Consider the following 21,967-nt stretch of genomic DNA (forward strand, 5'->3'; position numbering starts at 1 on the left):
CAACTTGCTGTTCGATCTCTTTTTTCACATTTCATTCTTCCACATTTGCTTGAGTCAATTTGGGGGGTTCTCATCACCTTTAGGTAAGGTATTGTGTCGCTGTGTACGATGGAGTTTGAGGTGAGATGGGCTCACGGCGCTACGCTGCGCAGAGGACGGGGGGAAAGCATCCGGCCGGGTTCTGGGGCCGGAAGGGAGGGGCGGGGAAGGGGGACCGTGGGAAACGGCGGTCAGTGAGTGGCTGTGTGGGTCAGGTCTTTTTTTATTGTCTTTTTTTGGCCTATCCTTTACATAAGTACGCTCTCAAGGCACTTTCGGAACTAGATGTCGTCGGGGTAAGGTGGTCTAGGCCGTTGCTGCTGGCACGTGGGGATTGAAGTGGGTAGTCCTGGGAAGCTGTCTCTGGGAGAATACCGAGACTGACTACTTGTAAGTTGCTGGTGCCTTTAGCTGGGTGATTGAAGTAGGGAAGGTAGCTATTCATAGGTGACTGAAGATGATGCAGGACTTTCTTGACATCTAAATGTGAATGTTGACCTATGTACGGATAAGTTATACTCTAATCTACCTACATGTTTGGTCCCAAGGTATAAACGCCGATATAAATCCCTCTCCCAAGTGGTATCTCCCTCGATTCATGTGTCCTTTTGCCCTTCCTCATATACTCTCTTATACCCTACTAGCCCATCGCAAAGTGCCTAATCCCATCGAATCCAAACACGAACTCACGAAATCAACCTCCTCCACCCAGAAGAAGCCCTCTTCGTTTTCCCACCGTCTCTACTAATCGGAGCCGCCGCTTGCGACCCCACCGCCGCTTGAGCAGCAGCAGCCTGCCCCCGATTCTGCCGCCCCGTCGCCCCCTCATACCACCCGAGAGCCGCGTCCAGCGGCTCAAACGGGTCCCACGGCCGGTTGACGGGCTCGATGAGCACGTCCACCATGAGATACTTGCTCGCGTTCGCAATCACCGTCTCCACGTCGACGCGCACCCGGAACCGCTCCAACTCGACGTCGACGCCCGCCGGGATCGGGCGGAACATGTTTTGCAAGTCGTCAAAGGAAAAGGTCGCTTCCGGCGGTTCTCTTTGGTTCTCCTTTGCGTTTGAGGGGTTTTTGTTTGTCTGCTTCTGGGTTTCGCTCTGGTCCTTCATGCCCGGGAACCGAGGCGGTAGCTCGCGGGCGTGGAACCCGGCTCGGATACCGTCCGTGGACCCGAACATGATGAGCAGCCGGGACCCGTCCGTTCGCGCAAATGTGACGGCCCCGGCAAGCTGGCCCGCTGCCTTCGGGTTACGGAAAGCAATCGTCTTCCCCGTCGCCGTGTGGATCAAGTCCCTCCCAAAACCCCTGCTCGACGTACACGCCGCCGGCCGGTCCCCTCGGTCAGCCTCCTTGGAGTGCACGAGATTCAGCACGGAGTACTGGTCCCGCGGCGGACCCTTTCGGAGCTGGATAATGTGCTGCGGGAACACACCCTCCGCGTCGGCGACGCCGTTGAACGTTTGCCGCACGTAGAGCGTCTGCCTGTTGCCTCGCTCCTGGACCTTGGCGAATTGGTTCACCTGCACGCGCGCGAATTGCTGGTCCCCGCCGCTCGAAATCTTTTTGAGGTAGATTGCTAAAAACGTAGAATCCTCGTAGTCTGGCGGCGCGGGACAGTCCAGCGCCGCGACGAAGATGTCCTCGCCGCGGAGCGTCAGGGGTAGGTCGATGCGCAGGCCGCGGTTGCTCATGAAGTACGGCGGTCGCGGCTCCCAGTCCTGGTAGGGCATGATGGAGTTGGAGTAGGCGAAGTTGGCGGGTGATTTGGCGAGGAGGCTGTGGTAGGTCTCGGTTGAAGCCGATAGATCAACCCAGGCGAAGAGGGACTGGTCGTCGGACTGCTTCATGATTTCCTCTTGGAGGCGGAGGAAGGCGCGCTCGCCTTCGCCGTAGAGCATGGGCATGTTGACGCCGAAGAGGCCCATTAGGCAGTAGGCCACATCTTCGGGTCTCGTTGTTTGCCGGTGCGCGGCCCAGGACATGCGCTTGGCGAGGCTTGCTGATTCGAGGGGTTTGAGGCCCGTGAGGATGTCTTCGTCTATGCCTGTGATGACGGATAGAGGCCTGCTGAGCGTCGTCTTCTCCCCGACTTTGACCCAGTCCTCGGAGAAGAAGACCATTTCGGCCGGGGCGAGGAGTTCCTGCAGCGTCCAACCGCGCGTGAACCATCGGCACGAGGCGAACGCGCCGTCCGTCTTGACTGGATCCACGGTGGAGGGGACGCCCGAAAGGTAGGTGTAGCAGACTTCCGACTTCATGTACCACTCGTACATGGAGTTGATGGCCTCGGAGAGTTCCGCGCTGCTGCTCTTGTCGATGCAGCACGAGTCGATCCAGACATGATCGAGGCCGTCTGCCAGGGTCTGGATGCAGCTGTAGCGGACTTTTTGGAAGGCGGGCTTGGTGGCGGCATTTTGGTCTCTGATGTCGGCGTAGATGACTTCGTTGTTCCCCCAGGTGTGTGAGAGGATTGCGTAGCGGGGAAGTTGATCGGGGTTGAAGTCGACGAGTTGAAGGTTGCCGCTGTGTATGGATGAAGCTTTGATTAAGCGCATCTTGACGCTGCGTTGATAACTCGCTGATGGGATTCTGAATGGTAGTCCATCTGGGGGGTCTCTTCAAAGAGGCAGAAGGGGTTGAGCAAGACTACATCAACATTTTTGATCGTGGACTGTCAATCGCATTGTTGGTATGATTCCGAATCGTTGAATCGATGATGCAGATGAAGTTTGAAGGAGCGGCACTGCATAAAAAAGTGGCCGTGTCGGCAAAGTCATTCGTGAAGTCGAAGTAAAGCTGGGCTATCTGATCGTCATGTCTGCTCCCCCCTGTTCTATTATTATGGGACGTGATCGATTGGTGTAACATCGGATATTGCTTCGCCATAGAAACTGCATTAGGCAGGCGAGACCACCTTATCATCTGGTCATCCAAAGCGTGTGGGTGTAAGATTCCTGGGGTGTCTCTCAGCTTTGCCCCGGCACAACCCTCACATTTCACACACGAGGCGCAATCGCCCTGGTTGTAGGGCTGCGCCGCCCACACCAACTTCGCAGAGCCTTGGGGGGAAGACCCGGGAGAGACATTGCGCCCCCTGCCGAGCAAGTCTATTCCCATAAGCACCAATGGCGATCGCTGTCGATGTTACGGTTCTGCCTGATTGTGGATTCCTGCGATGCTGTGCCGCTGTTAGTGCCAACTTGGAGGACGCACGCGTGCCCGGAGGCAATTTTACGGTTCTTACCTGAAGGCAGAGTTTAACATGTATTAAAAAGTGACCATATGTTCGTCATCTCAAAAGTCTGTATGTTATCCATTTCTCGCGTTCTCTTTCTTTCATACTGACCAAGCTTTCCTCACCTGTTCCTCAATCTAATCCATTAGTGGTGACTTCCAAGCCGCAATATTGTGATACCCAACGATCCATCATTTTTCGCCACGATTCGAATCACAGAAGCAATGATGTCGGACCAAAAGACTGCTCCACCTCCGGCGATCGATGTCCAAGAGCCGGCGCCAGCCTACGAGAGAGAATCTCCAATTGCGTCCACTGTGCAGGGAAGCGGCCCTGCTCCCGCCAGAGAGATGCCGGCGGACTTGATACAGTTCGAGTGAGTCTCCTAAATAGCACCCTCATGGTTTTATGATCTTTGCTGACGACTCTCGCAGACAACCTGCAACACCAATGGCCGCTCATCAAAAGGGCGGTCCAACAATCACTCCCCTCGCGAACCCAGCGACGGTCACGCCGCTGCACATGCTAGGTGACGAGCCGCAATGGATCGACTGCCCCTTTTGCAAGCAGCGGACGCAGACGGTCATTGCCAAAGAGGGAACCGCCATGCAAATGTAAGTTTACTGATGATTTCGTGATATTCACTTCCAAATCCACCGGCTAACACGCGGGTTTTCAGGGTTGCCGGTGCTCTTTGCTGTCTCCTCTGCGTCTGCCTGACATGCGTGCCCTGTATCGCGGGGTGGTGCGAGGACATGCACTACACCTGCTCAAACTGCAAGAACAAGGTCGCTACGAGGCCGTATGACGGGACGATTCAAGTCTTTTCGCCGCAGCTTGGAGGTGGTGTCGTGCCGTCGCAGTATGCGCCGGTTGCACCACCTGTCGCGGAAAAGCAACAGACTCCGAGTGCTTGAGGTTGATTTTCAAGGTGAGGAGAGGCCTCAAGTGATGTGAACCTTTGGAATGCTGCTCGATCAACAGGATCATAGGTGAGCAAAACACGGACTCGGTGTGAGGGATGGTGAAGAGGAGTTGATATGTGGTCTATTGATTTTGGGGGATAACTAGAGTGGAATTTGGAAATGAAGGAGGGCCATGTTGGTGATAATTATACATAATACAACCCGGTAGATACCCTAGCTAAACAACTGTACCGTCCTAAATCATCTGTGGCCCACTTCAGCATAAAGACTTCTTTTTATTCTAAACTATTAGTATTACAAAGACCAATTTGCCGGGTTGGCCGCTAATTTGAGTGTGAGTCTTTGCGAAGATCAGCGGTGGCTCTGGGCCAAGTTGAAGCAGATGTAGGACAACCACCGATTAAGCGTCCATCGTATGCGACTATTCATAGTACCATAAAAATGCTGAAAACTTTGGGTTATTGGAAGAGGTCAACCGCGGGCAAGATCTGATCTTTTTGATGAGGGAGGCCCATGACACTTGGTCTACACCAACACCCCATGGAATAGAAAGTATAAAGAGTCAAGTGGAAACAATTGTCAAGCAAGGTCTGTGATCGTACCGCGCGCGAATAGATGAGCCAACCTTTAGCCATGACTGCCAAAAGTGCCGGCGTTGAACCAGAGGGCTACTCCGGAGGGTGTTTCCGGGTAGCTCCGGACGGACGGATCGCCGTCCGTCTTCCGGCCGTGTCCGTCATGGACTCAAGGTCCATCATTTTCTGCCACTCGACAACACGGACGAACTCAATTTATCCCCCGGATTTTGTACGATCCTAGCGCGCTCTTAAGTCCGGTGCTATGGGGTACTCGGCGCAACGACAACACTCTTCCATAATCCCGACAGAGACGGACATCAACGATGTGAACCGCCGATGGTCGCGGCCCCGGTACAATTCCCAGGCCGAGCCAGCAGGTGCCTCCAGGCGTAGTCTGAGTACCAGTACTGAGCTACCAAATATAAAACCTCATCGCCCTTCGAGAGGCTGTTAATACTGAAGTGGGCCAAGTTCTCAACATCACCGAAATCAACAACTTACAAGAAATGTCTCGCTCAATCTACCTCGGTGCCGATGGCCAACTCACCATCAAGCAAGTCACGGAAGACTACACACCCCAAAAGCTTCAAGCCCTTGTGTCGATCAAATACTCGGGCATCAACCCCTGCGATCTCAACTTCTTTCACGTAGGCCTTAACTCCTTCGTCACCGGCTTCGAGTTCGCCGGCATCGTCGAAGCAGTCGGACCTGAATCTACCTTACAGATTGGTGACGCTGTTCTCGGCATCTCGCCCGTCGGTTTCCCCCAAAACTCCTCGGCATGTACGCACCAAGACAAGACCATCGTCGAGAGCACTCTCACTTTCAAGCTGCCGCCCGGCCTCGACCTCAAAGACGCCGGGGGGCTAGCCCTCACGACGCAGACTGCCGCCGACGCCATCTTCAACGTTCTCGGCTTCGCCTTTCCCGCCGCGGGCATCGCCGGGACTGACGGGACCGACAAACCGATACTGGTTTGGGGCGGCGCCAGCAGTGTCGGCATCGCGGCCATCCAGCTTGCCAAGGCGGCGGGTTTCAATCACATCTTCGCGACCGCGTCCGCCAAGAACCACGCTGCGCTACAAAAGCTCGGGGCCACACATTGCTTCGACTACAAGAGCCCTACCGTCACCAGCGATATCCGTGCCGCCGCAAAGGACCTTGGTGTGAGCCTTACTACGGGCTTTGATACCGTCGGTAGCGGCCTTCATGGCCCAAATGCTGACGCCGAGACGTCTACGCCGGCGCTTCTCCGTAGAAGCCTGTCTGAAGGTGCTGGTGAGGAATCCATCAAGCTTGTGTGTACGCAGCCCGTGGCCCATGATCCTGCTTTCGGCTTCTGTACGTCCTATCGGCCTGTTGGTAGCGTTGGTGCCATGGGACACCCTCAAGACCCTGAATTCCCGATTCGCTTGCGTACGGTTATGGAACATGCTCTGAGCTCTACTGAAAGAGCTCCAAAGCACCCGAATGTCACTGTTGCTAAGGGCGGCGAAGCCGGCTTGCGGGAGATTCAGCGGGTGGCCTACGGTGGTGCTTCGTTGGAGAAGGTTGTGATTGAGCATCCAATCTAGATGGGCTGAGGGTTTATGATGCGAAGGGCAAATGCGACTCTCAAGCAAGGGTTAGAGTAGCAGAATCGAAAGGTTGGATGCTTCGAATTAGTGTTTCTTAATACATACTATGCAGAGTAGGTCTTGAAGCTCATGTTACACATCATCTTAGAACAGCCATGCGAACCCCTTGCGATAGACCTTTGCAAACGCGCTCTTCTTCCCCATTGCCACCTCCTTTTCCCTTCTTTCCGCTTCGACCGCCGCTCTCTCCTCAGCAACGGTCTCTTCTGGTACGCCTGTGACCAAATCCGCTGTTTCGGCCCGTACGCGATGAGACTTCTTGAAGATTTTGTACCCAAAGATGCAAATCAGGTAGACGGGGATTCCAATGTACTGAACGATAAAGTTCTTGTAGTCAAAAGTGCCTACGAACACTTCGATGCCCTTGGTCAAGGTCAGGATGATGAGAAAGCCGAGAGCAATGTAAGAGCCCCATGCGCCTAGGGGAGCGCGGTAGGGGATATACGCGGCGTCAATCCGTTGGGCTGTGCGGGCGCGACAGAAGAAGATGTGTGACACAAGGATGGATATCCATGTAAGTAGACCTATGGTACGTGTAAGTCTTGACTTTCGTGCGTCAAACATCAAGTGTGGACTCACCAAAGACCGTGACGATATTCGTCAGATAGCCAAAGACGGTTGCTGCACCGGAGCTAACAGACATATACGCCAAACAGCAGAAGACACCACACAAACCCAGCGCCACAAAAGGCACTCCGGATTTAGTCGTCTTGGAAAATATTCGAGGGGCTTTGCCGTCGACGGCGATACCGTACAGCGTGCGAGACGAGATGTAAATGTCCGAGTTGGCAGCCGAGAAGACGAACACCACGAGACAACCGTTGATGACGTGATCGAGCCCCTTAATCTTGGCAATGGTGATGGCCACCACAAACGGCGAGGCCGCAGCACTGGTCTTGGCCTTGGCTGCGAAGACGAGCTCGGCGCTGTTGTAGGGGACAACCATGCCCAGCAGAAAGACGGAGATGACGTAGAAGAAGACGATGCGCATAAAGGTCAGGCGGACAGCCTTTGGCATACTCAGGCGCGGGTTCTTGGCCTCGCCGACTGTGACGCCGACGAGTTCCGTGCCGGAGAAGGCGTACACGGCGGCTACCATAGCGCTCCAGACTCCGAGAAGACGACCCTGCGCACCCTCGACCTTGTACTCGGCGAAAGCACCCGGATCGGACCAGTATCTGAAGCCAGGACGGTCGCCGGTGGGACCGCCGCCTACAGCGAGGATGAAGAGCAGCAGGATGACGCCAATCATGATGATTACTTTCAGAGACGAGAGCCAGAACTCGAATTCGCCAAAGGCTTTGACACTGACGCTGTTGATCAGGAGGATCAGGACCAGGGCGATGGTGATGAAGACGGCCGGGTTGACGCGGTCTCCTACCCAGAACTTCATGATCAGGGCAAAGGCCGAGAGCTGGTTGGGTGTGGCGAGGAGGTACTTGAAGAAGTAGGAGTAGCCTGTCGCGAAACCGAGGGCTGGGTCGACGAAGCGGGTTGCGTAGCCGCCGAAGCCGTGGGACAGGGGCATGTAGGAGATGATTTCGCCGAGGGCAGCCATGACGAGGAAGACGATGCAACCGACGATGGAGTAGTCGATGAGGATGCCGGCTGGGCCTGCCTTGACCAGAGCCGAACCACTGTGTTCATCAATGGATTAGGACTAGATTCAAGTATGGTGTTGCCTACTTAGGGGTAGAAAACTTACGTTCCGATCAGTAACCCTGTTCCAAGCGCACCGCCGAGGGCAATCATCGTGACATGGCGCGTTTCGAGACGCTTGTGAAGTTCATGGCCGGGCTGGATGTTTGGATCTTCGACCTGTCCGATCTTTGCACTCTGTTGATGGGACAGACCCTCTAAGCCTGCGGGTTCCATCTTTTCTTGGTCCATAGTTGACTTGTCTGAAATTGAATTGTTCAAGTTGATGCCTCCACTGCTGCGGCAAACGCCAAATTATCGGGTTTTCGTCGACAGAGACTCGACGAGTTAATACGAGCTGACTGACCAGTCCCTGTGTTTCTTCAAAATCTGAACTCCAGGCTGGGACAGTCAATGTCATATTAAAGTCTTCCAAACGAGCACATGACTTGAGCCAACTCCCAAACCAGCCTTTGACACCCCAGTCTTTGTCATTATCTCAAGTCCGTGGGTCCGGGGTAACGATTCGGGAGTGGGTCCCGAGACGGGGAAAACGCGGGGAGAAGGCCCTCGGATTGCCAACCCGCGAGCTGGTATCTGATAGTCAACTGACTCGGACATGTCCCTATCTGGAGACCGAGAATGCTGCGGAGCCTTGTTCGACTTCAGTTGATAAGGGTCTCGCCATTCAAGTACGAGGTCCAGCTAGCTTTTGCGCCTCTTGCAAGGTTTCTCCTGGCGCCTCCGCTATCACTTGCAAATGGGACTACCTGTCGTAGCTGGCTGTTGGTCGTCAATGATCGAACGATTACCACACAGGATGAGATTATCTTTATCTGCGAATCCGGCCCTCTCTGACATGTATCTTTCCTCCTTAAGCTTACTTTGGAAAGTTGTCTTGATTCCTAGAAACCTGATTTCTGGAAGCCCACATCCGAGGATCAGTCTGGCAACCCGTCTTTCAATCACAGTAAGCCCCCACTAAAGTCAAAATCCGGCGCAATCGCCTCCGTCCACAACCAACCCCCCGCGAGTTGATCATCGTCAAAAGCGGCCGTATTTGGCTCCCAGTCGAGCAAGCCCGCTATTGATAGCATTTGCTCAGAAGCGAGCCCGTTTGCTGTACTGCCAGTTGCCGGACCCGCTTCTGTAAGCTGTTCAGTATTAGATGATGGCAGGTCTCCAACGTTGATGCGCCGTGAAGTCTGAACCTCGTTTTGCACGCTGTTACTGCCATCACCAGAAGCTGACGGTGGAGCGTGGAGTTGACGTTGGGCGAGGCGTAGTATCTCTTGGAGCTTCTCGAGTTCTTCTTTTCGAAACCGGGCTACTACATTCCCGCGCGCAATCATGGTGTCGAATATATCAGTTGTGGTTTGCATGTATTTATTGTCTCGTTCGGAAAGGCCAGGCATGGAGGTCATCAAAGTGAGGACAAAGGCCGACGAAAACGCTTGCTCCAAGTCAAAGGGAAGGAAAGACTCTGGCTAGGATGTTAGTCTATTTTATGACCGTTAATAGATGCATCTGCTTACCCAGTAGGTGTTGCGATTGCAATGTTGACAAGATCCGGAGTGATTTATTTGCCGAGTCTGACGATGTCTTCAACAGCGCTTTGATTGGGCTCGCAAGGCCTCTGTTCAGATTTCCCTGCCTTCCTAGAACGTCTTGTACGAGGCACATGAGGAGCGGGCGAGTTGCAAGAACAACACACTTTAAATAATCAGCATGCTGCCAGATGCGGAAGTAGAAACTCACGATTCGCTTACCTGGTGATAACACAAGTTGAGTGTAGCAGATACCCTTGAAGCAGGTTCCGAATTATTGAACTTGAATTCGAACCCAGCCGTAAGCTGCGGAGCCAGCCTTGCCATGTCTCTCAAAACTTCTTGTACGCTCTTCAAAAACGATGGGTCAAGTTTCCCATCCATGCCGTACACAGCTTTGTCACGATTAGAAAATTTCGATGCCGCAGGCTACTGTGAACTCACTGTTCAGAACTTTGGCAAGCAGCTGAGATAACACAACGTGTATGCCCAGTGCCTTGTACTTGTGAACCACTGGGTCGGATCTTGGTAGTTGAACAGTTATGTCGCTATCTTGTATCGAATTGGGGGCTCCCATAAGTGATGTCATCTTCCGATCTAGGATGTAAAGAGTCCACCAGACGCAACGGAGTCTGTTGGCTTCGCTATCGTTGACCAAGCTTTTCAATGGCTCTCGGTGTAGACCCTGAGAAACAGCGATTCGAAATGCTTGGCCGATCTACTAGAATGAGTGAGCGGTACCATGAACGACTGATAGCTGACTATCAACTCACGTAGGTGTAAGCGCTATTCCTGTGGTCTACAGACTGCAGGTATAGAGAAAGACTGCATAGAATCTCCACAGACAGTACAGGCTCTTGATACAATCCATGGACATCAGGAAGCAGCTCGAGAGCCCTCGTCACCAGACTGCTTCCAGGAGGAGTCTGATTTGGGTTTCCAGGAACTAAGAGAGCCTTGCCGAAAGCCATGATCATGAGAAATTGGATATACCACAATCTGGAATCTGCTGTCGGTTCCAGTCTCGGCCCTCTTCTGTAGAAATCGTAAAGCCCAGTCATGAAGCTTTCCTCGTCAAAGAGATGGTATGTTTGCCCAAGATGGAACTTGACTGTGTTTGTAAGATAGAGAGCGTAATCTAGAGACGGAATGTCGACTGTGGCTTGCGGAATAACGTCTCTGGACGATGGCCAGTCCAACTTGAATGCTTCGGCATCAACGTTGAGAGGAACCTCTGGTGATTCATGCTGGCCGAGATGACCTTGGATCATGTTGAGTACCTGTCGACTATATGCCCAAGTTGACGAAGGCCCGAGCCATCCTGTAAACCGATTAGATCGAAAGAAGTAGCGATGGCGTCAAGCAGTCACTCACTTCTTCTACCCGTTGCATCCGTGAGAAACTTTGATGGTCCGCTTGCTAATGGATTCCGCATGTTCGAGAAGCCACGGCGCTCCTCGCGGTCATCTTCACCGCCGATGACAGTCGTGCCGTCGTCAAGATTGAAATTATGTGCCGGCGGCGAGGCTCCGTGATCGATCTCTATCAACAATGGCGCTGGTGTTGCATTAATCACTGTGCAGCAATTGCTATGATGAGTGAGACCGCATCATGTAACGCAATATCAGATCACGACCTACCATCACGAAAACCAGCATCAGCGGGCGACGTCGATCGATGACGTCGAGATCGCTTGGCTATAGGGGAAGTCGAGGTTTCCCCGTCGACGCCATATCCTGACTTTCGTTTCAGCTCATTAAGAAACCTTCAGATGATTAGATATTGGCTTGTAATAAACAACCCGTAGAGGCGGGCCTAGATTGTTACCTCTCGGATACAACAACCTTCCGATCCTCCTTATCAAAGACACACTCGACTGACTTCCGCAGGCAATTCGCACACGGTAACGATCCCGAACACTTCACTTTGCGTTCACGGCACCGCGTACAACTTTTTTTTTATCGTCAGTAAAAAGCGACTTATTAATACACACTTTCAAATCCGAGAATGGTGAGCCTGAAGGTTACTGCACTCACGCGTTGCTCGCTCGCTTGCCTCGCGGAGCAGAGTTTGCCGTCTCGGCTTCTTGCTCGGCTGAGCTGCTTGGACTCTCGCCTTCGCCAGCCATCACATCGGCATATTCAATTGTCCACAAAATATTCGTATGGCGGCATATGCCCTATGTTGTCTGGCTCCTCTCGTTGAATTCTTGCAATTGTCAATTGTGAGATAGAACGCGGTGCGGAGGCATCTTGATTGCACCTCCAAGCCCAGCCACAGTCACAATTGTGGCGCAACTTAGCGTGCTCTGAACTGAATACCCACCCCAGAATCTCCGCTCAACTGAAGTTTTGACTTTATTCTGATCTTGCTTGAATGTAGATTTTTTGCATGGGTCATTTGATTTCGATTCACTTGCTACTTCTCTAAGGTGTTCACTGATTCCATATCATGATGTTGTTTTCGCTACTACATCATAGACAGACAGTGCGGAGCACAGTGGCACTCTCCAGCTCGGCTCGCTAGGCCGAATTTTGCTCCTTGAAGCGGGTTCTCGACCCGCACGCACTCCTGCTATAGTTTATCGTGATGGCTTACACTTCCGATGCCCTACCAATTGAGCAGGTTTTATGATATCAGGGTTTCTCTGTTGATGACAATGCAAGCTTTAGTCACTATTCCGCTGCGGAAATGCATATCAACTGCTTACTATAGGTGGTCCTCGCCCGTCCATGCTCTCAACCATTGGGAACGCAGCAACAAGAACCTCTTTGGGATGGCTGTCTCTGTTTAGCAGCAGGGAACAAGAGACTGGTGTGAACTACCTTTGTGCACCCTGTCAACTCAGCTGAAGTGGAACATAATTTAAAAAGATTTTATACCTTGTCCGTCCATTATCAAAACTAAACTTTCTTGAAAAGCGTGGGAATCTGGGGACATGGGAATTTGGAAGTCTGGAAGCGAATCAATTATTTCTGCATACCTGGGCAGAAGGAACATATTTGTATTTCAATTAATCCAACCCCTGAGGAAGGTAGTATTGACCCACACACAAAAGGTACTAAGACAGTCCCAAAACAAAGCTTTACATTCTAGTCTGTCTCCGGCTATCTGACTGAGTTAATGCCACAAAGCCTGCAGGGCATTACAGATAAAATATCGCGTTCCACAATATGAGAATAGTGTTTCCACCTTAACTCAATCACTATTCATATCTAGACCGACTGCTCATCTGAATATGTATACTGTCAAATTATGTGCAAGAAATAAAGGCTATGTACAAATCCCTCGTTGCAGAAATCCTAGTGTGGCTATTAGGGAAACGCGCTGAGTCCGGGAAGGTGAATACATAGCAACCCTCTCGACCTATAAGCTATTCCATGATTCCTTTCTAGCAGTTACCCGATGCAGTGAACGAGGCCTTCTCTTTGGTACCGACGTTGTTCACAACGACCTGCTTACCGTTGGAGCAGGTGACACGGACGCTAACGGTGTCCACGAGAAATCCATCACCACTACTTTTCTGCCAGTAGTTGTAGTCCTGACGGACAGTTGGCTGCCAGCTCTTACCGCTGTCGGTACTGACTTCGAACTTGGTGACTGGGTAGTTGTGGTTCACAACTTGCATGGAGAACCTAGGAGATATATAAGTTAGACTATTCGGGTCGCTACCGTGATCAAAGACACATACCACCACTTCGAAGTTCCCTCCTTATTACGGACGATCAAGGGTGAGGTGATGCCGCAAGGTACCTGCTCCCATGAGACGCTGATTTGTCCCTTATTAGGGTCGTCGAGCTTGGCGAAGGCATCAGAGAAGAGATCGAGCTGGCCGTTTCCGCAACCTGAGGGGCATTTGTCGACGACCTGATCTTTGAGTTAGGGCACGTCGTGGATGTATCGGTTGAATAGATTTTCTGATGCTCACCATAACTTTGATGGTGTTGCCCTTCGGTCCCTTAACATTGAGGCAGGTACCACAGTTTCCGTTGTAGTTGGTGTACGACAAGGCAGTACCCAGGACGCTCGATGGCAACGTGTAACTAGAAAACAGGCAGTTGCCTCCGCTCAAGTTTCCACCATACCAAGTTGCAACAGCGCTCGTGGCAGCGGCGGTGCCTTGGATCATGACGGCAAGGGCCGCGCCAATGGAAAATATACCTTGCATTTTGATGAATAGAGGGGTTGATCCTGGAGACTCGGTGATGATAGACTGGGGGCAGGGCGGAACGGGACGAGATCATCGCAGGAAAGCAAGCTCGCTTTATACCAGGAAGTCCACGGTGCTTATTACAGTCACTTCAGAGCAGATGACCATATGAAGAAGGTCCAAAGGGATGGGCTAACGTACTGACAGCCATGCGGCATCCCACAAAAGAAACAGCACTCAATTCCTTAATCTATTTCGCTTGAATCACAAACTCCTTGGGGTATCATTCCCATAGACTACTAGCTCTCGCGACTCAATCAGAAACCCGCCACTCAGCAATAATAGCCCCCCTTTCTCTGCCATGTGAAACTACATGGGGTAATTCTGCCCTCTAATTCGCCAAAGTAGCGCTAGGAGCGCGGAGTGAGCGGAAACGCGATCGGGAAAGGGAGCCACAGAGGTTCACGATGGGCTTATTATTCCCACTCTATACTAGCAGTGGCCTATGCTTCGTCGGCTCCCCGGCTACATGCATCAAATTTGCAGGTGACATCCTTTCAAGGGGTCTTATGTCCGCGTCGTACGGTTTGTTGCCGACTTTGGATTTATCCTTGGTGGAAGAGCGTGCCGATTGGGAGTTTTAAAGTTTCAACGTTTCACTAAATCGTCACTGCTAACCCAAAGGGATGGTAAATGGCCGTGAGTCTGGACCGGAGTGGATAGTGGACATGAGTCGCGATATTGCGGGCGGTGCCGTATTTCAGATTGCACGGCCTGTTCGCGAGCAGAATTCCACTTCGGATCCCACGTGGACGGATCGCGTTGTGGGAACTTATTGTGAAAACAGACAGGGCTGCTTCGAATGCCATGTCTTCGGGCCAGGTCTACTTCTTCTTTTCCATGCCGGTCTTCCGTGCGGGTGGTTGATGGCCCTGTCAGGCTGTCATCGGTCGAGCCGGTGTTCGCTTGTAGTGTAAGCAATGTCCTAGTGACGATCACGTTTCTTTTGGACATCCCTTCGATTGTCTTGCCGCCCAACAAGCTGTTTGGACATTGCCGAGTTGTTCAGATAGATTAGCGACGACCATTCTGGCGAATGATAATGACGCACAAATTTGTGTTTGCAATTTTTCGAAACAAACCATCCTATTGATTGTCTCTTAAGTTCCAGTCTGGGCCCCCCCCTAGCACATAAGACTACTAATTCATACATATTATCCTTCGTAGCCATTCTTGGTTGACATTTGGATTGCCAACAAGAAAACGACACCCCTCAGTAGAGCCAAGTCTCTCAATTGACAAGCTCTTCGAAAAGCATCTGAAATTTTCTCGTAAAAGAATTATTTCCTCTGCACGAGAGCCGTCAAAGACCTGGCTGATGAATCCCCGACAAAGCTGACCTAGTAATAGTCCGCCATTGTCGCGCTATAACTGAGTAAGATCATCCGAAGCAATAGCCAAATCGCACATGAGTAGGCGACAATGCATCTTGGGTCAAGTCATGGTCACTTGCCGTAAACACTTGCCTGGCAGCCTCGCACCCAAGGCACCTGAAAGTGTATTCCGGAAGGTCGGAGTCACTGAATCAGCAATATAATCCAGCCCCAACGGCTTGGCCGACCTGGTCCTCGAAAAATTCCACTTCACCAATGTAGGATCAATAGCCGAGGAGATGACTCGAGGTTCAAGCTGAACGAGGATGCTTTCGTATCCTCGCATATGACACGCTAACTGAAGATGGCATTCGGCGAGCGGGTCTTGAAGTCAGACCATGTGCGTCGCCGGATGCGTCCTATGTTCGCCAGTGATAAAGTGCCCACGCCACGACTTTCTCAAGCCGAACACGGAATGTCTCAACATTGATCCTGGCCGAATTCCTCCCGGATTCTTCAACATCGCCTGTTCACCGGAAGTCGAATCATCTGAACATCCATTGTAATTACTATTCCAACCGTTTGTGACGTTTTCATACATTGGCTTGCATTATATTTTCTTGGTATCGTATGTCCGTGGCAGACAAAAAGTGCATAAATATGTATTTCTTCGTCTCTCCGTGTGTTATCTTCCTCCGGGGATACGCATGAACCAACCTTCAGAATCTGCCTAGTAATTATCAAGCCAAAATGGTCACCACACAATCGAAACCCGAGAGTTCTGGCATGGACATGTCAAAATATATCACCCCGTGGAAGCTTGATCCACAGCAGCCGTATCTACTGAAAAATTGTAGAATTGTTGACCCAGTTCATGGATCAATCAGCAGCAATGCCATAGTTACCCTTTCCGCCGGCAAGATTGTCTCCGTTGAAACGGGCGAGCCAGCAAAGTCACACGGATTCGACATCAAGCCGGAGAACATCATTGACATCGAAGGGAAATACGTTTGCCCCGGACTGATTGACTGCCATGTCCACATCGCGGTCACGCCAGGCGCGGCAAGCCTGTCGTCGTACCGAGACATGACGGAGACCAAAAGCCTCCTACGGCAGCCCAGTGTTCTCAAGTCAATGCTCCAGCGTGGTTTCACTACCGTCAGAGACTGCGGCGGTGCGACTCTTGCGATGAAAGAGGCCGTTGAAGAAGGCATCTATCCCGGCCCACGCCTCTTCATTTCTGGAAAAGCCCTCTCTCAGACTGGAGGCCACGGCGACATGAGGGGACGGCACGACACCATCCCCTGTTGCGGTGGCGCTGTATCAGGCATCAGTCGCATCGTTGATGGAGTGCCAGAATGCTACCGCATTGCGAGAGACGAATTGCGACAAGGCGCAGACTTCATCAAGATCATGGGCGGTGGCGGCGTTGCTAGTCCAACTGATCGCATCGACCAACTTCAGTTCTCCGACGACGAAATCAAGGCCATAGTGACGGTTGCAAATAACGCAAAGACATATGTCACGAGCCACTGCTATACCACAGACGCAGTGACACAAGCAATCAACCAGGGCGTTAGGGGTATTGAGCACGGCAACCTGATCGATCTGGAAACCGCGAAGCTCATGGCCAAGACGGGGACATTTCTCACGCCAACGCTTGTCACTCACTTCGTATCAAAGGAGTCACATTTTCTTGATGCGGAGTCGGAAGCCAAAGTCACCACTGTACTCGAACAGGGCCTAGTTACACTCAAGATGGCAACTGAAGTCGGTGTCACTGTCTGCTTCGGCACAGATCTGCTGGGTCCTACTCACTTTGCTCAGTCGAAAGAGTTCTCTATTCGCAGTCAAGTTCAAACATCTCTTCAGGTTCTGCAAAGCGCCACCATAAATGCCGCCAAGTTGCTTGGTCAGGAAAATAAGCTAGGCCAGGTCAAGGAAGGATTCATGGCAGATCTTCTGGTTCTGGATCGTAACCCTTTGGATGATATCACAATCCTGGACAAGTCTCAGGAGTCTATATTAGCTGTTGTGAAGGACGGCAGGGTTGTATATTCGCATCTCGGCTGTATGGAAGAAGAACCGAGAGCCTAAGACATGTGTGATCTTCCGCGCAGGCTCTAGGTATAGGATAGAAAAAAGAAACCACTTGTCGTATTGGGCGAAATCCCGCGATTTCTGACGTTTCTTGAGACTACCTTTTACTGAATTAAATTCTCCTTGTGGGCTTTACTTTGAGTATCTGGTATTACCGCCAGAGGTTGTGCCCAATATACCGAGTAGCCGGCTCCGCTTGTGAGAGCACTATTTCGGCTTTTGAGACTCATCTCTACGTCACCTACATCCCACCCGGATATTAATACAGCTTCAGATTTGTAATTGAGCCCGGATTATAAATCATACACAAAGTCTGAGAGGTATTAGAGCAAATAAGAGAAGATTGCAGTCCGGTTGAATGCCCGAGCAGTCAAATTCCCTGCTGCACATGCCTCTCTATTCTCAGATCACGATGTCGGCCACAGTTACAACTTTTCAGCCCCATGCATTGGAAGTTGAATTGACTCAAATCCAATACGATACAGAGACAGAAAGACGAAATTCAGCTACCTGCCGGCGACGAGAAGCTTCCGCCATTCCTCCAGAGTTCTCATCCTTCACCGAACAAGTGGGATTCGTTTGCATATGCTCTATGGGCCAGCTCATGTTTGCGATCCATCTTCCAGACATATTTGTTAACCAAATCACCCTCATCGACGCCCTCGAGACGAGCTCGCTCAACACATCATGGCTTATTGGTTCATTTCTCGTGGCTAACGGGGTTTCCGTCATCATTTCGGGTTCCCCGGCCGATCTCATCAGCCCGAAATTCCTTACCTGTGCGGCCTTCATCTGGTTTTCCCTATGGAGTCTTATTGGTGCTTTCGCTATCACGCCTGACATAATGATACTGTTCTGCATTACTTGAGCCATGTCTGGCTTGGCGGTTGGGACTCTTTGCTCCGCAGCTATGAGTATGCTCGGGAGAGTTTATGATCCTGGTCTCCGGAGGAACCGAGTGTTTTCTCTGATGGACGCCATGATTCCACTCGGGTTTTCTATTGGAGTCATGCAGGGCGGTGCGTTAAGATCAAATTTGCCTTGGGTATTTTTCATCAATAAGCGGTCTGTCTCTCGCATGTCTGGTCGCGGCTCTCTGGTGCATCCCTGCTCTTCCCGTAGAAGCATTGTCTTTGAAGGACTTTGACTACGTCGGTGCTGCTGCAATAATTCTTGCATGCGGACTACTTATCTTTGGTCTCACCCAAGAGTCGCCTACACACTGGACTCCTTACGCCTACGCCCTCGTCATCGTTGGAGTTGCCTGTCTAGCCAGCTTCGGTCTGATAGAGAGCCGAGTATGTCAGCCGCTGATAGATAATCGCCCCTGGACGACTCCCGTATACTTTCCATTGATTCTGTCCTACTTTCTAGGATATAACGCTTATGCAGAGGCCAGGCAATTCTATGCGGTACGCTTTATGCTTACCATTCAGCAAAAGTCACCCATAATTGTCGCCTGCTATCTTCCTCCTATCGGTGTAAGCGGAATTCTTACGTCGTGGGTTGTTCTAGAACGCTTCACGTGGTACCAGGACACTTGATCATGATGGGGAGCATGATTACATTTGCCACAGGCCCTGCTTTGTTCTTACCTCAACAAGCGGGCACACTCTATTGGACGCTCTTATTTCCCTGCTTCATCATAAGCACCTTTGGGGCAGATGTGTCGTTCGCAGCTGTCTCCGTGTTCATTACATCGAATGTGCCCAGATCGTATCAAGGTGCTGCAGGGAGTTTGGTTATCACTGCACAAACTCTTTTCACTGCTGTACTCGCAGCTTTAGGAGAAACTATTGGTGGAAATAACACAAGCCAACCAAGTGGCGCCCTGGATTTGATGTCACTGCGTTATATTTGGTGGTTGAGCCTGGCGACTGCGCTGACAGCGGCTTTCATATGTGCTTGCTTCGTTGGAACACCTAGGAGTGACGAGAAGGAGCATGTAAGCTAAATTTACATATTCAATACGATGTATGTCATGAATAATCATAATACATTAATTACATATGGCAGCACCTCGATGGTGTGAGGTTACTACGTGTGATCTTCACGCTCCTTATAGGTATCAAACCACGCTCATTCAATTACTGGCCTACTCTTGGGTGGCGCTGGGGTATCATCACACTTTGCTCTTACTCTCTAAATTTCCAGGACTCTACACAGTCTCGCTAGACTTGTGTGAATGGGTAGTGGTTGAGCAAGCCGCCACATGCTCAAGGTCGACATTGAGGTCGTATGCTGGCTCGCTGACGACATCGAATCTACTCATGCGTGTTATTTGTAGCGTTTTCACGGTTGATTTGTAGTTGTAACCGTTCGACTTGTCCGAATAGCCAGCTCTTCGGTTCGATCGGAAGTACGGTCTGAGACATGGTAATGTCGCAACTAAAAGACCGATGTTGACGTCCAGCTCGCTCCAAAGTTCTGCGAACCATCTTGTATCAGCATACATCCATCAGAGAGTTTACTGAGTCGTGCTCAAGAACTCACCGACTAAACCGAAAGGCAATGCATCGACTGATGCAGTCTGAATGGTGATGAAGCGGACGAGAGAAAAGGTCATGTTGATGATGCCGAGACCAAATGTACAGTAAACGCCAATTTTGAGAGCTCTCTTGATCTTCAAATCAGGTAAGATGAGCCACGGGAGACAGAAAACTTCGCAAGAGGTCAGTAATTTTTCGAGTTGTAAGGCCAAGAAGCTTACTCACTCAAGATGTCTCCAAAGAAATGCAACGCCCAGCCGACTTGGAAAACAATGGCGGGAGATGAAGCCGAGCACATGACATTCTCTGTTCCCACAACCCGATCTTCGACAGACCTGCCCAAAAGCCTAAGTCAGTCTCTACGCGTGGAAAAAGTGCCCGTCATCATCGGGTGAACTCACCAGTTCTTACTCAGGGGCAGGCAAACAGTGAAAAGCAGGATAATGCTGACCAGGTACGCCAGCCCAATATATACTATAGCCGTCCATAGCATCATGCGTCGATAATACATGAAAATGGGAAATATCTGAACGTAAACGGCGAGGAGAGCTCCTTTGCAGAGGTAGAAAGTCGTAAAAAATGGTATGCTGCTGGCCCAAAATAGCTTTTAGGCATATAGTATCAGCACGATGAAAGTGATAAAGAAGAACTTGCTTTCGCATACCCTCATAACCAACATAACTTGGTCGTCGTTTCCATCGAAGCCATCGAGATTGATTTTGATGTTTTGATGTAAAGCGCCCATCACAGTGAATTGGATATCGAATGACGCAGTTACAACTGCGGAGCACCATGCTAGGCATAGGAAGTAATCGCTAATCTGCAATTTTCTCCCCTGAATGTTGATTCGGAGATGGAGGGAGGCAGCTAGTACTGCGCCGGCGGTCAATATGGTAACCCATCCCGTCGTCTAAGTTCGTAGCAGGTAAGGTTAGCGGCCGTGTTTCGACATTGAGGTTTCGAGATCCAAAATGCGGTATCCGACGTACTATGATTGTAACCGCCTTTGGGGTCGGAAAGTGAGCCATCATCCATCGTCACATTCTCAAACACGCTGTTGAACCCTGTTCAGAAAGTGGGTGTCTGGAATTATAAAAGAGGATGTGAAGGGAGCTGAATGCCTGCGAAGGCTAGTTGAGACAGACAGACTCCTAGCGTGAGATCAGAATCATACTTACCCTAGTTCCGTTGTCCGATTTCGAACTAAACATACGTACGATACCGAGTCCATCATCCGGATTCGGAAGTGCTCCAACTTTATCCTTGAACGTCGCGCCCATCGGCCGACCCTTTTGCACATGTGTAGAAGCAGTGCATGTGCGCAAGGCAGCCCCCATTCAAAGGGATGCGCAACGATATGGACATCGCTTGCATAAACTCGTTGGGCAAACAATGCCCATACCAGCCGCAATTGACAGAGAATATCGATTGAGCGAAGATTACCATGTAGGCGGGTTCTGCATATTTATCGCACCAGGGGTCTGAGATGAGTGTTCTGGTCGGCTGACATGCTGTTTCCCCTGCAACGTGGAGTATTGTCTTGGATGCAATAGATCACTCGTGTTACCGTCTGCCTTAGGATGTGTCATCCTTGTCCCACTCGCCGAATTCGTTTCTAGATTCAAAGAGCGCCGGTAAAGCATGTCATCTCGGATGCCTCACACTTGCATCACTTCCTTGATAGGGCTCGGGTTCGGGAAGCCGAAAAGACAACGGCCCGTGGAATCTGCATACGAAACAGAAGATTCGCTGGACATTCACAAGCCTTGGTCTGGTGCCACCATGAGCCTTCCTGCAGGCAGCAGAGAGTCCAAAGACAGCCAAACTCCGCGTATACGTTTCGCGCACTCCGTTTCGTCCGTACCCGTACAGCCGATATGACGGGCCGGCTTGGTGCCTGTGACACCAGTCTATGCGATCCGCGCCACATCGCAGCATATTGGCACGTCCACTGAGCCGCTTTATCCTGATAATTCACGCTAAAATATTTGGCTGCAGTTCCAGTCTGTCGTGTCTATGCAAACTTGATGCGCTGAGACCAGCGCGGCGGGGCAGCACGTGGACCGGCCAAGTTATTGACAGGCTTCGGCCCTTCGAAACGGGAACTAGCTTCTGGGAGAACCCGAAGAGCGGGCTAGTCACTGCGTGCCCGTTCTAGACCAGCACTTTCCGATGTTTTGATGAGTACGGACGTACGATAATCCTTGATTTTATTGCTATCCTCCAAGAGGAAGCTCAAAGCTACGCGT

General features: G+C 51.2%; 10 protein-coding genes across 10 annotated transcripts; 5 read left to right on the forward strand and 5 right to left on the reverse strand.

Annotated features, from left to right (window-relative positions):
* Positions 1 to 510: 510 nt before the first annotated feature.
* On the reverse strand, positions 511 to 2,982 carry BDP55DRAFT_668414 (heterokaryon incompatibility protein-domain-containing protein). The gene has a single exon (XM_060575230.1). It carries the CDS (start codon positions 2,598 to 2,600, stop codon positions 726 to 728), a length of 1,875 nt encoding a protein of 624 aa, XP_060427880.1. The 5' UTR covers positions 2,601 to 2,982; the 3' UTR covers positions 511 to 725.
* A 373-nt stretch (positions 2,983 to 3,355) lies between these two features.
* Positions 3,356 to 4,523, forward strand: BDP55DRAFT_668415 (uncharacterized protein). Its single transcript, XM_060575231.1, has 3 exons — positions 3,356 to 3,656; positions 3,715 to 3,894; positions 3,960 to 4,523. The coding sequence occupies exons 1-3, from the start codon at positions 3,505 to 3,507 to the stop codon at positions 4,195 to 4,197; spliced, it is 570 nt and encodes a 189-aa protein (XP_060427881.1). The 5' UTR covers positions 3,356 to 3,504; the 3' UTR covers positions 4,198 to 4,523.
* A 468-nt stretch (positions 4,524 to 4,991) lies between these two features.
* On the forward strand, positions 4,992 to 6,449 carry BDP55DRAFT_668418 (uncharacterized protein). The gene has a single exon (XM_060575232.1). The coding sequence runs from the start codon at positions 5,291 to 5,293 to the stop codon at positions 6,356 to 6,358; it is 1,068 nt and encodes a 355-aa protein (XP_060427882.1). The 5' UTR covers positions 4,992 to 5,290; the 3' UTR covers positions 6,359 to 6,449.
* Position 6,450: 1 nt separating this feature from the next.
* Positions 6,451 to 8,715, reverse strand: BDP55DRAFT_613075 (amino acid permease). Its single transcript, XM_060571220.1, has 3 exons — positions 8,127 to 8,715; positions 7,001 to 8,058; positions 6,451 to 6,945 (listed from the first exon to the last, which is right to left on the reverse strand). Exons 1-3 carry the CDS (start codon positions 8,309 to 8,311, stop codon positions 6,506 to 6,508), a joined length of 1,683 nt encoding a protein of 560 aa, XP_060427883.1. The 5' UTR covers positions 8,312 to 8,715; the 3' UTR covers positions 6,451 to 6,505.
* On the reverse strand, positions 8,697 to 11,836 carry BDP55DRAFT_668420 (fungal-specific transcription factor domain-containing protein). The gene is made up of 9 exons (XM_060575233.1): positions 11,643 to 11,836; positions 11,434 to 11,556; positions 11,247 to 11,371; positions 10,981 to 11,163; positions 10,380 to 10,927; positions 10,051 to 10,324; positions 9,829 to 10,001; positions 9,595 to 9,772; positions 8,697 to 9,542 (listed from the first exon to the last, which is right to left on the reverse strand). Exons 1-9 carry the CDS (start codon positions 11,732 to 11,734, stop codon positions 9,025 to 9,027), a joined length of 2,214 nt encoding a protein of 737 aa, XP_060427884.1. The 5' UTR covers positions 11,735 to 11,836; the 3' UTR covers positions 8,697 to 9,024.
* Positions 11,837 to 12,997: 1,161 nt separating this feature from the next.
* Positions 12,998 to 13,774, reverse strand: BDP55DRAFT_633494 (rare lipoprotein A; the record flags this gene model as incomplete). The annotated part of the gene is made up of 3 exons (XM_060572557.1): positions 12,998 to 13,241; positions 13,298 to 13,473; positions 13,535 to 13,774. 3 exons carry the CDS (start codon positions 13,772 to 13,774, stop codon positions 12,998 to 13,000), a joined length of 660 nt encoding a protein of 219 aa, XP_060427885.1.
* Positions 13,775 to 13,988: 214 nt separating this feature from the next.
* BDP55DRAFT_668424 (uncharacterized protein) lies at positions 13,989 to 14,441 on the forward strand. The gene has a single exon (XM_060575234.1). The coding sequence runs from the start codon at positions 14,224 to 14,226 to the stop codon at positions 14,398 to 14,400; it is 177 nt and encodes a 58-aa protein (XP_060427886.1). The 5' UTR covers positions 13,989 to 14,223; the 3' UTR covers positions 14,401 to 14,441.
* Positions 14,442 to 15,491: 1,050 nt separating this feature from the next.
* BDP55DRAFT_668425 (amidohydrolase) lies at positions 15,492 to 17,583 on the forward strand. The gene has a single exon (XM_060575235.1). The coding sequence runs from the start codon at positions 15,880 to 15,882 to the stop codon at positions 17,224 to 17,226; it is 1,347 nt and encodes a 448-aa protein (XP_060427887.1). The 5' UTR covers positions 15,492 to 15,879; the 3' UTR covers positions 17,227 to 17,583.
* A 58-nt stretch (positions 17,584 to 17,641) lies between these two features.
* On the forward strand, positions 17,642 to 19,183 carry BDP55DRAFT_695004 (uncharacterized protein; the record flags this gene model as incomplete). The annotated part of the gene is made up of 6 exons (XM_060577416.1): positions 17,642 to 17,806; positions 17,831 to 18,047; positions 18,099 to 18,252; positions 18,293 to 18,641; positions 18,666 to 18,708; positions 18,765 to 19,183. The coding sequence occupies 6 exons, from the start codon at positions 17,642 to 17,644 to the stop codon at positions 19,181 to 19,183; spliced, it is 1,347 nt and encodes a 448-aa protein (XP_060427888.1).
* Positions 19,184 to 19,387: 204 nt separating this feature from the next.
* On the reverse strand, positions 19,388 to 21,055 carry BDP55DRAFT_633497 (uncharacterized protein; the record flags this gene model as incomplete). Its single annotated transcript, XM_060572558.1, has 8 exons — positions 19,388 to 19,656; positions 19,723 to 19,890; positions 19,944 to 20,053; positions 20,120 to 20,322; positions 20,383 to 20,591; positions 20,708 to 20,782; position 20,897; positions 20,936 to 21,055. 8 exons carry the CDS (start codon positions 21,053 to 21,055, stop codon positions 19,388 to 19,390), a joined length of 1,155 nt encoding a protein of 384 aa, XP_060427889.1.
* Positions 21,056 to 21,967: the final 912 nt, after the last annotated feature.

The sequence above is a fragment of the Colletotrichum godetiae genome (genome assembly GCF_030913485.1).
Source record: "Colletotrichum godetiae strain CBS 193.32 chromosome Unknown BDP55scaffold_28, whole genome shotgun sequence".
Classification (NCBI taxonomy): Eukaryota; Fungi; Ascomycota; class Sordariomycetes; order Glomerellales; family Glomerellaceae; genus Colletotrichum; species Colletotrichum godetiae.